The sequence below is a fragment of the Pseudochaenichthys georgianus genome, chromosome 21 (assembly GCF_902827115.2).
Source record: "Pseudochaenichthys georgianus chromosome 21, fPseGeo1.2, whole genome shotgun sequence".
Taxonomy (NCBI): domain Eukaryota; kingdom Metazoa; phylum Chordata; class Actinopteri; order Perciformes; family Channichthyidae; genus Pseudochaenichthys; species Pseudochaenichthys georgianus.
In genome coordinates, this window is record NC_047523.1 from 2966213 (window position 1) to 2979731 (window position 13519).

Below are 13519 nucleotides of genomic sequence, written 5' to 3' on the forward strand. Positions count from 1 at the left end.
CTGGGAATGTTAAGCCCTCCCACTATTTTCCAAGAGGGCGTTGCCAGATTTTCAATTTCAGGATTTAACCATTAGATGGCGCTTCATTCACAAATACAGAAAGACACATTTCATGGACTTTCAGTACTTCAGTTGTGTTTTGAAGAGCATTTGAACACATATGTGTTATGGTTTTCACAGGCTACTACAGTATAACAAAGAAACATCAATATTTTAGATCAAATAAAGTGTATCTAATCTTTTCATTCAATAATATATAGTCTTTATATATTAAATAATTATAATGTAAATGTTTACCCTTCTTTATTTGTTATGCTCATACTTTTACCTTTACAATAGTTTGCTTTAATATGCAGTATTTTTTTTGTAATGTTTTTTTGGTGTTTGCTTCCTCCTGCTCCCTTTCGGACACAAACTGTATGATTTATTATTAATATGAAGATATTATTAAGATAAGATGTTACTTTATTGATTGAACATTTTTGTTTAGAGTTCACTGGCTCACATTCGACCATTATTTAAAACAATAAGCGCCTTCACACCGTCAACCAGGGCCGGCCCTCGGCATAGGCAGTATAGGCGAATGCTAAGGGCGCATCAACCCATAGGGGGCGCCGAAAATTGAAAAAAGAAAGTTAGAAATCAAAAAAATATTATTATTTTTTATTTCATAACAACACAATTTCCCGATTTTGGATCAACAAAGGACATCTTATTATCTTATACTAACAGAACTACGCCTATATTGCATACAGTGCCCATAAACTATGGCACCCCCCCCCCCCCCAAAATCAAGTTGAACTGCCCCAGTCCCAGTAAAAACCAAAGGTTTATGTGAAATTGTTCTTTTTTTGAAATAATGGTTTTAGTGTGCAATTATAGGTTTTAATTTTGTATTTGTATTCATTTAAAATAAATCAAACTCCCAAAAAACGTACACAGCTTCTGTGTGCTTTTATTAACATTGGAATTTACTGTGTAAGCGGCCGCGGGGGGGAGCTTTAGAGAGCTCTCTCCTGAAAGACTGAGAGGCTCTGATAACCTCAGCTCAGTGAGGTAAAGGCACACCTTTATATGATCATTATAGTTATAAAAAAATAAGATAATAGGTGAAAAACAGGTATAAAATACTGACAGTACAAAAAAGTTGTTATTAATAAACAAGAATACAGTTTGAAAGAGGAGTGATTTGTAAAATATCCATAAAGAAAAAGAAAATCTGCTTACAGTTCTGTTTCATCTGGGTGTTGAGAGATGTATCCATAGATCTCCTAATGTTGCTCTCAAAGTGCACCAGATTTATGCTTTTAACAACACACTCTCACTCCCTAAGCGTCCAATAGTGACGTTTGGTCAGTGTCCGTGGCGTCCAATTGTGACGCTCCTAGGCTCCTTCAGCGTCATAAAGGGACGCAAATAGCTTTCAACTGATTGCAATGTATTCCCATCTGCGTCGGGATTTGACGCTCATGGAAGCACGGCATTCGTTTATGTCGGCTGCCCTTAAAGGTAATGTGAGCGTCCATTCCCAGGAGTAAAGGATGGCAGAAGACACTACACTACCCAGAATCCCCAGCTATCGTTTGGACTACACCATGTGCTCTTGACAAACCCCGTGATAGTCCTCAAGCTCTGTGATTGGAGAGTGTGCTCCGAGGGTTAAGCCGATTCTCGAACAGCACTTGAAATGGGATGGAACCACGGCAGACTGTCCAAAACTGGATTTGAACGGGTCCACCGCGTCCCCCCTCCCCACCCCGTCCCCAGAACTACACATGCTGGCTATTCTGTTTCGCAACATGTTCTCTATGGCACGTCTCTACTGGGAGTTGTAGTTTTAAAAGACGTTTTCGTATTTCCCATAATAAGAAGTTGCCAGTATTAAACTGTGTACATCCCTGGAGGTTTAGGGGACAGGAAACACTCACATTTAAAACATATAATTAATAAATGGGTGAAAATTGCTTGTGCCCATAATGGGCAGCATTAATATATATACACACATGCCAGCTAAGGTCAGAAGAGCTTTATTTAACAGCTGGTCTTATGTGTGTGACCCCTGTGATAACATTACATTACATTAATTGATAAGCCTGAAACATGCACTTGTCAAGGTTCAGAGGCACATTTGCAAATATGGCAGTAGCCATCGATCAGCTTAAGATAAGATATACTTTATTGATCCCAAGTTGGAACATTTGCGTTACATCAGCATGTGTAACAGACAGTTAAATATGCAGTTGTGTTTATTTGAAAATCATTTAGTATAATCACATAAATTCTGTGTTTTATATTCAACAATTCTGTGTTCTTTATTTATTGATTGTTCAATACCTGACAAGGCCGGAGATGAAATATCTACATACATCTTATAAGAGTCTAATACATTATGTATAATATCAGTTAAAATAAGTGCTTCAACATAGTTAACATTGCTGGAGGTATGCACACATATTGATAGATGTCTTGTAATGCACTATTGAGGAACCTGCAACCCAAGTTTTTCATTCAGTGCAGAACTACACCACAGTTGTGTAGGCCTATATGATATGTCAATAAACCTTAGAAAATCTTGAAATCTTGAAAGGGATGTGCAAAATAGTCATTACATACAGTCTTTAATTAACAATTAGTAGAGAATAACGAGTAATGAATATACTTTATAGGGATCGTATTAATATCTAATAATAAAAATATTGAAATTCAATAACATGCTTTAACCACCAGGTGTCCCTTTATATCAGCTATGCACCTTTATGGTGTAAATACAGCCTATCTACCAATTGGATCAAATATAATACTTGATACTGCAAGGAGACGTATTGTGTGAAAAGAAATGTAAGATGTTGTTTAATGACTGATATATTTATGATCCACCTCATGTTTGTCTTCTCATCAGGGCTCTATAAATACAGAACTACGGCAGATATGTAATATGTAATGCAGCCGAACCGTGTATTACAATGCCGTTATGTGATGACTTTCAAAGAGAAAAGCAAGCACACTCGGAATAAGGTATTATTATTATTTCGGTCTGTTTCCGGTATTTGTTAATGACGGTGTGCTCTGAGATGTGAGACTGGAATTGCACAGGGGGGAAATAACGTAGGCTATCTTTAGATGCGGATTTTGTTAAACTAATATGTTTAGGCTGTGGACCAACACTATACATTGACGGGGAAGGGGGTAGCAATAAAGATAACACAATTTAAACAGTTACACAACATAACAGAAATAATATCGATAGCAGCGTCCCTAGCAACCACCTTGGTAACAATGAAAACGTCGCGATTTCCTGAAGTAATCTTCGTAATAACTAGCAAACTAAAGATCATGTACATCCACTGCACACATAACCTGAAATAACAACTCATATTTCTCGCATCAAATGACATCAAAACGCATTTTAATAGCCAAACTAACTTTAAAATAGGCATTTTCTACCGAGAATAAAACGAATTTCGGCCATGTTTTCTTTTTCTGCAGGGAGAAATTTGAAGATCACGTGACATAGACGCCAGCCATCGGAATGAATGGTGAAAAAAACGGGGTTTGTCAAACAGAGTATAGTAGTGGTGTAGGCCAAACGATAGCTGGGGATTCTGGGTAGTGTAGTGTCTTCTGCCATCCTTTACTCAGAAAACATATTTGTTTCTCCGAATCGAAGGGGAAAAATACAAAAGCATTGCACACAATTTAAACCAATCAATGTTGTGTAATTAACAAGGATAATCTGGTGTTTTTTAGTCGATGAGTAGTGCAGATATCACTGTAAAATCAATCGACAGTAAGAGGAGTACTTACTTCCGGGTGTAAAATTCTCCGTTATCCAATGGGAATGGATGCTCACATTGCCTTTAAGGGCAGCCGGCATAAACGAATGCCGTGCTTCCATGAGCGTCAAATCCCGACGCAGATGGGAATACATTGCAATCAGTTGAAAGCTATTTGCGTCCCTTTATGACGCTGAAGGAGCCTAGGAGCGTCACAATTGGACGCCACGGACACTGACCAAACGTCGCTATTGGACGCTTAGGGAGTGAGAGTGTGTTGCTTTTAACTTCAATATTAAAAAAAAGTCTTCCCGGGGGTGCATGCCCCCGGACCCCCCTAGAGGAGGTGAGGTCCCCTCCCTACTTAAATCATGTTCAAATGGATAGGAAACTAAATACAGTTGCACACATCTTGTGTCAATATCTTTGTTTTTGTGGTCATGCCACAACCATGCACGTGCGAATCATAGTGAGTGTCTGCATTTTGGGGGGGGGCGCCAGCTAAAATCTTGCCTAGGGCGGCAAATTGGTCAGGGCCGGCCCTGCCGTCAACAGTTTGATTTGCATAGAGGGAGCTGTGGCTGAATGGCCGGCGATTAGGTGTGGCGCATTTATGATCAGAGCTAACTGCCTGCCGTCAGATTTCATTTAAAAAACAGGTCTTGACTTTGTTTAAAATCCAGAGTGTAACTTTGGTTTGAGAAGTGTGGGGGGGGGGGGGGCACACCAAACACAATAAAAAAAAAATCCGTTTTAACTCAATTTCCTGCCTTTCTACAAATATATTAGGGACTATGGTGTTAAAAAATCCAAGAAAAATGTGTAGTGTAGGGTTGGGAGGGTTACTTTGTAAATGTAATCAGTTACTTATTACTGAATAGGCCTACAGTAAAACTCCTGTCTCCTGTACACCAAAACATACCCATCACAGTATGTTTTGGTGAACAGGAGACACAAAAAGCAAAAGGAAACTGAACGTGTTTTTACTGTTTTAATGGCTTATCTCTTGATAAAAAACAGTAAAAACACAACTGAAACATAACATCTGAAACGATGTAACAACATTATACACACTTTTTGGGGATGCAGCTTGGGATGTGAGGAGTGAGGGACACGGCTTAGAACGGGCGTGTCGCCTTCTGTCCTGCCAGTGTTGGCAGGACATGAATTAAAATGTCGAACTCGGACTTCATTTTAAGGACATTTCGGCCAGGGGTGTAGAGCTATATTTGTTTAAGCCTATTGTATGATAGCTTCTTTTTTTTTGAGAAGAGAAATATGAATATGTTAGTGGCTGACCCAGCCCCATGGTCTGTCACAGTAGTGCGGGAAAGAAAAGTGCACTGTTTTGCCTGGCTGGACCTGTATTTTACAGGAAAGGAGTGAGCAGAGGGTGGAGTTGTCGATTCTTGTTCTGTTTTCTGTGAACAATCCTCACCCTCTCAGACTTTCAGTTGCGCGCGCTACTAAAGAGACGCGCTACCATGGAAACCAAACAATGGTGTGGGGGGGAGAGAGAGCTGTGCCTGACGGGCCGCTGAGAGCTGAGAGCTGCCGTTTCATTCAGACTGTTTAAAAAACGGTAATAACAGACTATTTTTCTTAGCGGATGCATGTCAATTTAAATCAATACATACAACATTTTCTAAATCCATAAAAGCATTTCAATTAATATTGGGAGTCATGTCGTTACATTGTTGAGAATGTGGCCATGGAATAAGTGGGATAATGTGCAGCGACTTGGTCATTATGGGGAAAATAACACCCTTCATCCAGATCAAGATCCCTCCGCGTCGGGATCCTGATCTGCCTGACGAGGCTCCATTAAAATATAAATATTTTTAGAACACATCATAGCACAGAGACGGCTCTGGTTAAAGTCACAAATGACATTTGAATAGCCTCAGACAAGGGACTTGTCTCTATTCTTGTTTTGCTCGATCTCAGTGCTGCATTTGATACTATTGACCATGATATCCTATTGCAAAGACTAGAGCACTTAGTTGGCATACAGGGAACTGCTTTAGGCTGGTTTAGGTCCTATCTATCTGAACGCTCTCAGTTTGTACGTGTTAACGATGAATCTTCCACGCAAACCAAAGTTAGCCATGGAGTGCCACAGGGTTCAGTGCTTGGACCTATTTTGTTCACATTATATATGCTTCCGTTTGGCAGTATTATAAGGAATCATTCTGTACATTGTCATTGTTATGCGGATGATACTCAACTATATTTATCAATCAAGCCTGATGAAATTAATCATCTAAATAAAATTCAAGACTGCCTTAAGGACTTAAAAATGTGGATGACCTTAAACTTGTTGATGATAAACACGACCAAAACTGAAGTTATTGTACTCGGCCCGAAGAATCTACGAAACAAATTATCTAAAGATATACTAACTATGGATGGCATTAATTTGGCCTCCAGTGAGACTGTAAGGAATCTTGGTGTTATATTTGATCAGGATTGATCCTTTAACGCTCACATAAAATCAATCTCAAGGACCGCCTACTTTCATCTACGTAACATTTCAAAAATCAGACATATCTTGCCTCAAAACGATGCAGAGAAACTAGTCCATGTATTTGTTACTTCTAGGCTGGATTATTGTAACTCCTTATTATCAGGGAGTACCAAGAAGTCAGTCAAGTGGCTTCAGCTGATTCAAAATGCTGCGGCTCCTGTTCTGGCTGCCTTACACTGGCTCCCTATAGAACACAGGATATCATTTAAAATTCTTCTTCTCGCCTACAAAGCCCTTAATGGGCAGGCGCCATCTTCCCTTAAAGAACTCATTATACCCTACTGGCCTACTAGGGCATTGCGTTCCAATAATGCAGGGTTGTTGGTTGTTCCTAGAGTCTCTAAAAGTACAATGGGAGCCAGAGCCTTTTCTTATCAAGCTCCACATTTGTGGAATCGGCTTCCAGTTTGTGTTCGGGCGGCAGACACCCTATCCGTTTTTAAGAGTGCGCTTAAGACCTTCCTTTTTGATAAAGCTTACAGTTAGGGCTGATTAGATTCAGCCCCTAGTTTTGCTGATATAGGCTTAGTCTGTCGGGGGACATCTTGCTTCTTCCTTCTCTCTGTCTTTACTTGTGTACTCTCATGTTCCCATTAACCCAGCTTCCCCAAATTTCTTTCTTTTTGGTGTCTATATACGCCGGGATCCGGAGACATGGATGATCCTGCGGTCCTGTGTCCTGGATCGCGAGCCCTGGATCGCGAGTCGTGGCTGTGGTCCTGGATCATCGGTCCTGGATGGATATCCTCGTGGATTCATCTTCCTATTATACACACAAGCATTTCCAAACTTTTAGACTACCTATGTTGCAGATGTATTATCTTTTCAATTTCCACACGGCATCTATTGAACGTCTGTCCGTCCTGGGAGAAGGATCCCTCCTCTGTTGCTCTCCCTGAGGTTTCTCCCATTTTTCCCTTTAAACTGTGGGTTTGCTCTGGAAGTTTTTCCTTGTACGATGTGAGGGTCTAAGGACAGAGGGTCTAAGGACAGAGGGTCTAAGGACAGAGGGTGTCATATTGTCATACTGATATTCTGTACAAACTGTGAAGTCCACTGAGACAAATGTAACATTTGTGATATTGGGCTATATAAATAAACATTGATTGATATTTATTTCTCCAAGTTATGTTTTAGTGTACACTGAGGAGGCGTTTGTTTAATCATTTTAAGATTTGCTTTAATACATTTTTGCAAATTAATTCTTCATATATGATACATGAGAAGTAACATTATATTTATGGTATTATTTTCACACATTTCTCTCCATTCTGCCAACGGTGTCGCAGTTTCTCGTCTCTCCCGTTTTTGTGCATACGCATGGGTCAGAATGTCCGTGGAGGACCGCACATTTTCCCATCAAGTTTGTTTTTTATAAATCGCAAAGATTGCTTAGAAATTGGCGTACACCATCTTTTGAGCGTACGCCACGTTTATAAATGAGGCCCCAGGTCTCCCATCCCCCGATGCCCAAAAACTGCCTTCTCAAAACAAAAGCATAAAATAACTTATTTGATCAACTAGAATGACACTAGAATGAAAGGAAGACTTACTATAAACAAGAAACAACAATAAAATAAATGGATAACTATTAAATAATATTAGTCCGTATCTGGCACGGCGCCAGGATTTGTTTTCTCTTCAGGACTTCAGTTTCTTTATAAGGAAGTTCTCGTTGTTTTCCATAGAATCCGATCTAGCACAAAGCATATATTCGAATGATATGCAGTTTTAACTGAGTTTTGCCAAAGAATATTCAACAAATGTAACAAACAAACATTTAGCATGATCCACCAAAAGAGATGCACTGTTATAACCATTGAATAAATGGGGCGAAGCCTGCGAGCTAGTTCAGGCAGTCAACTCGAGCACCAATGATACATTTACATGTAACGCTCCGCGTCCCTCTTACAACCAACCAAACATGTTCTCCTAAACATGCCACTCTATTTAAAGGGGACCTATCATGCAAAATGTCGAATATGTCCCCCCGGTGTGTCAGGGAACTCACCAAGTGACAGAAAACACAACCCTCTCTCTTTTCCTCCATACCCAAATCTCTAAAAACGGGGCTGCAACGGATCTGAGACAGACTGATCCTGATTTGATTCGAAAATAGTCTGACGTCAGTGACGAGGAGCTCCGCCTATATGACCAACTCTCCACCTATCAGGGGAATGAGAGGTTGCCGTGGCATGGTAACAGCATGGTAACAGCATGGTTACATGACGCTCGTAACTCGGCCCCTCCTTTGCAGGGGGCGTGGTCAGCTGCAGCTCATGCAAAGACAGGGTGGAGGAGAGCAAAATAGAGCCAAATGAGGCATGGCTAAAATGCATGATCTGTTTGGTATTTTGAGAAAGAAAACGTATAAATATACCTTATATAGGGATGGCCCTACAATATATTATTCAAATATAGCATGATAGGTCTCCTTTAAGCTGCCAGATCTGCTGCCTCTGCCTCGCTAATGCTGCTGCCACTGTGTTCATGCTGCTGCTCGCCTGTTCTGACTATAATTCTCATTCACTTTTGAGAGGTAGGCCAATGTGGAAACAAGATAGATTGTATTTTTTTTTTTTTTTTATTTGTTCAGAGAGTTTAAAAAACACATTGATAGCTGTTGCATTAGCCTACAGTATGTCACTTTTTGAACTGGGGCTACCCATATTTGTGTTTCAGCCCCAGTTAGCCCCGGTTAGCCCCAGTTAGCCCCGGTGTAGCGCCGTCCTTGGTCCGTATATGGCTCCATCAACGTCTCATACCATAACCATATCGATATAAAACTAATATATATTGCACAGCCCTAATTTGATAATAGTTATCAAAAGTATTTAACCTGAACTGACTTTAAATCTCAATCGTCTGTCATAGCTTTCATCTGATATCCAGTGATTATCAATAAATGTGATATTTTGATCTTCCCTAATTTCAAAGTTTGCCATGATGTTGTAAAACGTTTCATATTTGGTTTAAATACTTTAATTTAGTCAGATACACATCACCTGTTGGGTCATGATTATAAATCATGCCCTTTGTGTGTGTGTGTGTGTGTGTGTGTGTGTGTGTGTGTGTGTGTGTGTGTGTGTGTGTGTGTGTGTGTGTGTGTGTGTGTGTGTGTGTGTGTGTGCGTGCGTGTGTGTGTGTGTGTGTGTGTGTGTGTGTGTGTGTGTGTGTGTGTGTGTGTGTGTGTGTGTGTGTGTGTGTGTGTGTGTGTGTGTGTGTGTGTGTGTGTGTGTGTGTGTGTGTGTCCTCAGGTGGTGTTCAGTAGATTCTGCAGCCCATGTGACATCAAGGAACTGTTCTGTACAGCCTTGGGTGTGCCAAGGTAAAACTCTCTCACACACACACACACACACACACACACCACACACACACACACACACACACCCACACACACACACACACACACACACACACACACACACACACACACACACACACAAAGAAACACAGGTGCTGCTATACAGTATGTAATGGTGTTCTCATGCAGTGGCCTCTCTGGATCCTCTGCTGTATGAGTTGAAGTCCGGGGGGCATGACTCTTGAGACTCGGGGCTGAAGTGCTTCAGGTGCACATTGAGAAAGAAACATCTAGGAACACCATATGAAGTGATTGCTGGAGGGATGCACAATGATTTTACAATAAACTATACATTCAGTTAATGATAATGATCTGCTTTGAAGACACTCCTAGCTTCACTGTAGTTTCTGCAGGCAGTCTTCCTGGGATTGAAGATAGAGCTTCTGTGAACATGAAGACCTTGCACACATCCCTTTAAAGAGAAAGTGAGTTCGTCTTGTCAAATAAGGAAGTGAGTCATCAAAGTGTTGTCATGTCAATCAATTCTTAGCATTATTCAAATAAAAAATGGTTTCATTTAAGGAGCCTGTGCGTTTCATCATGACCTACAAGTTCTAGAGGAACTCAAGGCATCATTGTAACGTGGTTTGAAAAACGATTTGGTAATTGCAGCAGAGACATTATCACTCACACACCCCGGAGCAAGAATTCTTCTTTTTGTGTACATCCTTATGCAGTGTGCTCAGCATGGATGTTTTGTTGTCTCTCTCTAGCAGTGCAGCAACACTCCCAATGGTATGTCTAAAGTGACAGAGAAAAGATGTGGCATATTCATGCTGCCTTGGTGTCTTCCTGCAGGAACACAACCCTGTCCCTGGTGGATCCCACTGGAGCGCTGGTGTCCATCGACCCCACCATGCCACACAACACAGAGAGGTACACCCCGTCCCTCTGAGCTCTTTGTTGATTCATCGATGGTCTGATAAAACATCTGTTCAGTCCACCGGCTGGCTGCGGAGTTAAAGACCCCCAGTGTCCCCTGCTCCTCCTACTTTGCTGTTTACATACGCTCCTTAAACTGCCACGATAAGTGAAGTGTGCAGTCAGTTTGCAATAGAAGCAACTCAAGTGTCACTTTCCTGAAGCCTTTTCATTAAAGAGTCATCTGGATTCCATATCAGAGTAAAAAGACCTCATCAGAATAAAAAACTATTATTTGTTTTAAGGTTTTTATTCACCTACGAATATATAGTGATTATGGAAAGTGACATATATTTGTTTTCAGGCAGTTCTCCGTTTGGTCCACCTTTTCCCGTCACTTCCTGTGGTGGAGGTCTAGATTCTTAAGTATAAAGAAAGAATCAGAAGGCAGAAATACGGTATTAATCCCCCGAGGGAAATTCAGGTTTCACGCTGTTGTTAATATTCTGTGAAACTTCAAATACACACATGAACAAACCCTTGCATTGATGGAGGGGTGTCACAGTGAAGGGGCTGTCCTGTTTGGGGCTCTGATGCACTTGGGATGTTGGTGCCTTGCCAGTCCACACCACATATTATGTATTGTATTGTTCTGGTCCATGTGGGGACTTGAACCAGTGACAATCAGGTTGACCATCATCAGGTTCCCAAAACCAAGTGCCTGCCCCATGAGACTGTTCCTTCTGATGACTTTCTGTGAGGGATGGGAATAGGACAGTTAATGTCACCAACATCTAGATCTTTGGCATCAATTCGACACGCCGTGTTTAGAGGAGGAGATGCTGACTACAACCCAGAACACCATCCCCCCGTCAGCATGGAGGAAACATCATGCTTTGGGGTGTTTCTCTGCTAAGGGGACAGGACCACTTCCCTGCACCGAGGAGAGGGTGGACGGGCCATGCACCGTCAAATCTTGGTCGATACAACACACTCTCACTCCCTAAGCGTCCAATAGCGACGTTTGGTCAGTGTCCGTGGCGTCCAGTTGTGACGCTCCTAGGCTCCTTCAGCGTCATAAAGGGACGCAAATAGCTTTCAACTGATTGCAATGTATTCCCATCTGCGTCGGGATTTGACGCTCATGGAAGCACGGCATTCGTTTGTGTCGGCTGCCCTTAAAGGTAATGTGAGCGTCCATTCCCAGGAGTAAAGGATGGCAGAAGACACTACACTACCCAGAATCCCCAGCTATCGTTTGGACTACACCATGTGCTCTGTTTGACAAACCCCGTGATACTCCTCAAGCTCGGTTAAGACGATTCTCGAACAGCACTTGAAATGGGATGGAACCACGGCAGACTGTCCAAAACTGGATTTGAACGGGTCCACCACGTCCCCCCCCCTCCCCCACCCCGTCCCCAGAACTACACATGCTGGCTATTCTGTTTCACAACATGTTCTCTATGGCACGTCTCTACTGGGAGTTGTAGTTTTAAAAGACGTTTTCGTATTTCCCATAATAAGAAGTTGCCAGTATTAAACTGTGTACATCCCTGGAGGTTTAGGGGACAGGAAACACTCACATTTAACATATAATTAATAAATGGGTGAAAATTGCTTGTGCCCATTATGGGCAGCATTAATATATATACACACATGCCAGCTAAGGTCAGAAGAGCTTTATTTAACAGCTGGTCTTATGTGTGTGACCCCTGTGATAACATGACATTACATTAATTGATAAGCCTGAAACATGCACTTGTCAAGGTTCAGAGGCACATTTTGCAAATATGGCAGTAGCCATCGATCAGCTTAAGATAAGATATACTTTATTGATCCCAAGTTGGAACATTTGCGTTACATCAGCATGTGTAACAGTTGTAATGCAGTGGTGTTTATTTGAAAATCATTTAGTATAATCACACAAATTCTGTGTTTTATATTAAACAATTCTGTGTTCTTTATTTATTGATTGTTCAATACCTGACAAGGCCGGAGATGAAATATCTGCATACATCTTATAAGAGTATAATACATTATGTATAATATCAGTTAAAATAAGTGCTTCAACATACTTAACATTGCTGGAGGTATGCACAAATATTGATAGATGTCTTGTAATGCACTATTGAGGAACCTGCGACCCAAGTTTTTCATTCAGTGCAGAACTACACCACAGTTGTGTAGGCCTATATGATATGTCAATAAACCTTAGAAAATCTTGAAATCTTGAAAGGGATGTGCAAAATAGTCATTATATACAGTCTTTAATGAACTATTAGTAGAGAATAACGAGTAATGAATATACTTTATAGGGATCGTATTAATATCTAATAATAAAAATAATTAAATTCAATAACATGCTTTAACCACCAGGTGTCCCTTTATATCAGCTGTGCACCTTTATGGTGTAAATACAGCCTATCTACCAATTGGATCAAATATAAAAGTCAGCCGAATTAGTGTTGATACTGCAAGGAGACGTATTGTGTGAAAAGAAATGTAAGATGTTGTTTAATGGCTGATATATTTATGATCCACGTCACGTTTTCAGTTCCTCATGTTTGTCTTCTCATCAGGGCTCTATAAATACAGAACTACGGCAGATATGTAATATGTAATGCAGCCAAACCGTGTATTACAATGCCGTTATGTGATGACTTTCAAAGAGAAAAGCAAGCACATTCGGAATAAAGTATTATTATTATTTTTAAAAAATGTTTTCGGTCTGTTTCCGGTATTTGTTAATGACGATGTGCTGTGAGATGTGAGACTGGAATTGCACAGGGGGGAAATAACGTAGGCTATCTTTAGATGCGGATTTTGTTAACTAATATGTTTGCGCTGTGGACCAACACTATACATTGACGGGGAAGGGGGTAGCAATAAAGATAACACCATTAAACAGTTACACAACATAACAGAAATAATATCGATAGCAGCGTCCCTAGCAACCACCTTGGTAACAATGAAAACGTCGCGATTTCCTGA

General features: G+C 40.8%; 1 protein-coding gene across 1 annotated transcript in view; it reads left to right on the plus strand.

Annotated features, from left to right (window-relative positions):
- pde9aa (phosphodiesterase 9aa) overlaps positions 1-13519 on the plus strand; it is a 56388-nt gene that overhangs the window by 7634 nt on the left and 35235 nt on the right. The window contains 2 exon segments of the mRNA XM_034110331.1: positions 9558-9628; positions 10463-10540. Coding sequence (XP_033966222.1) covers positions 9558-9628; positions 10463-10540 — 149 coding nt within the window.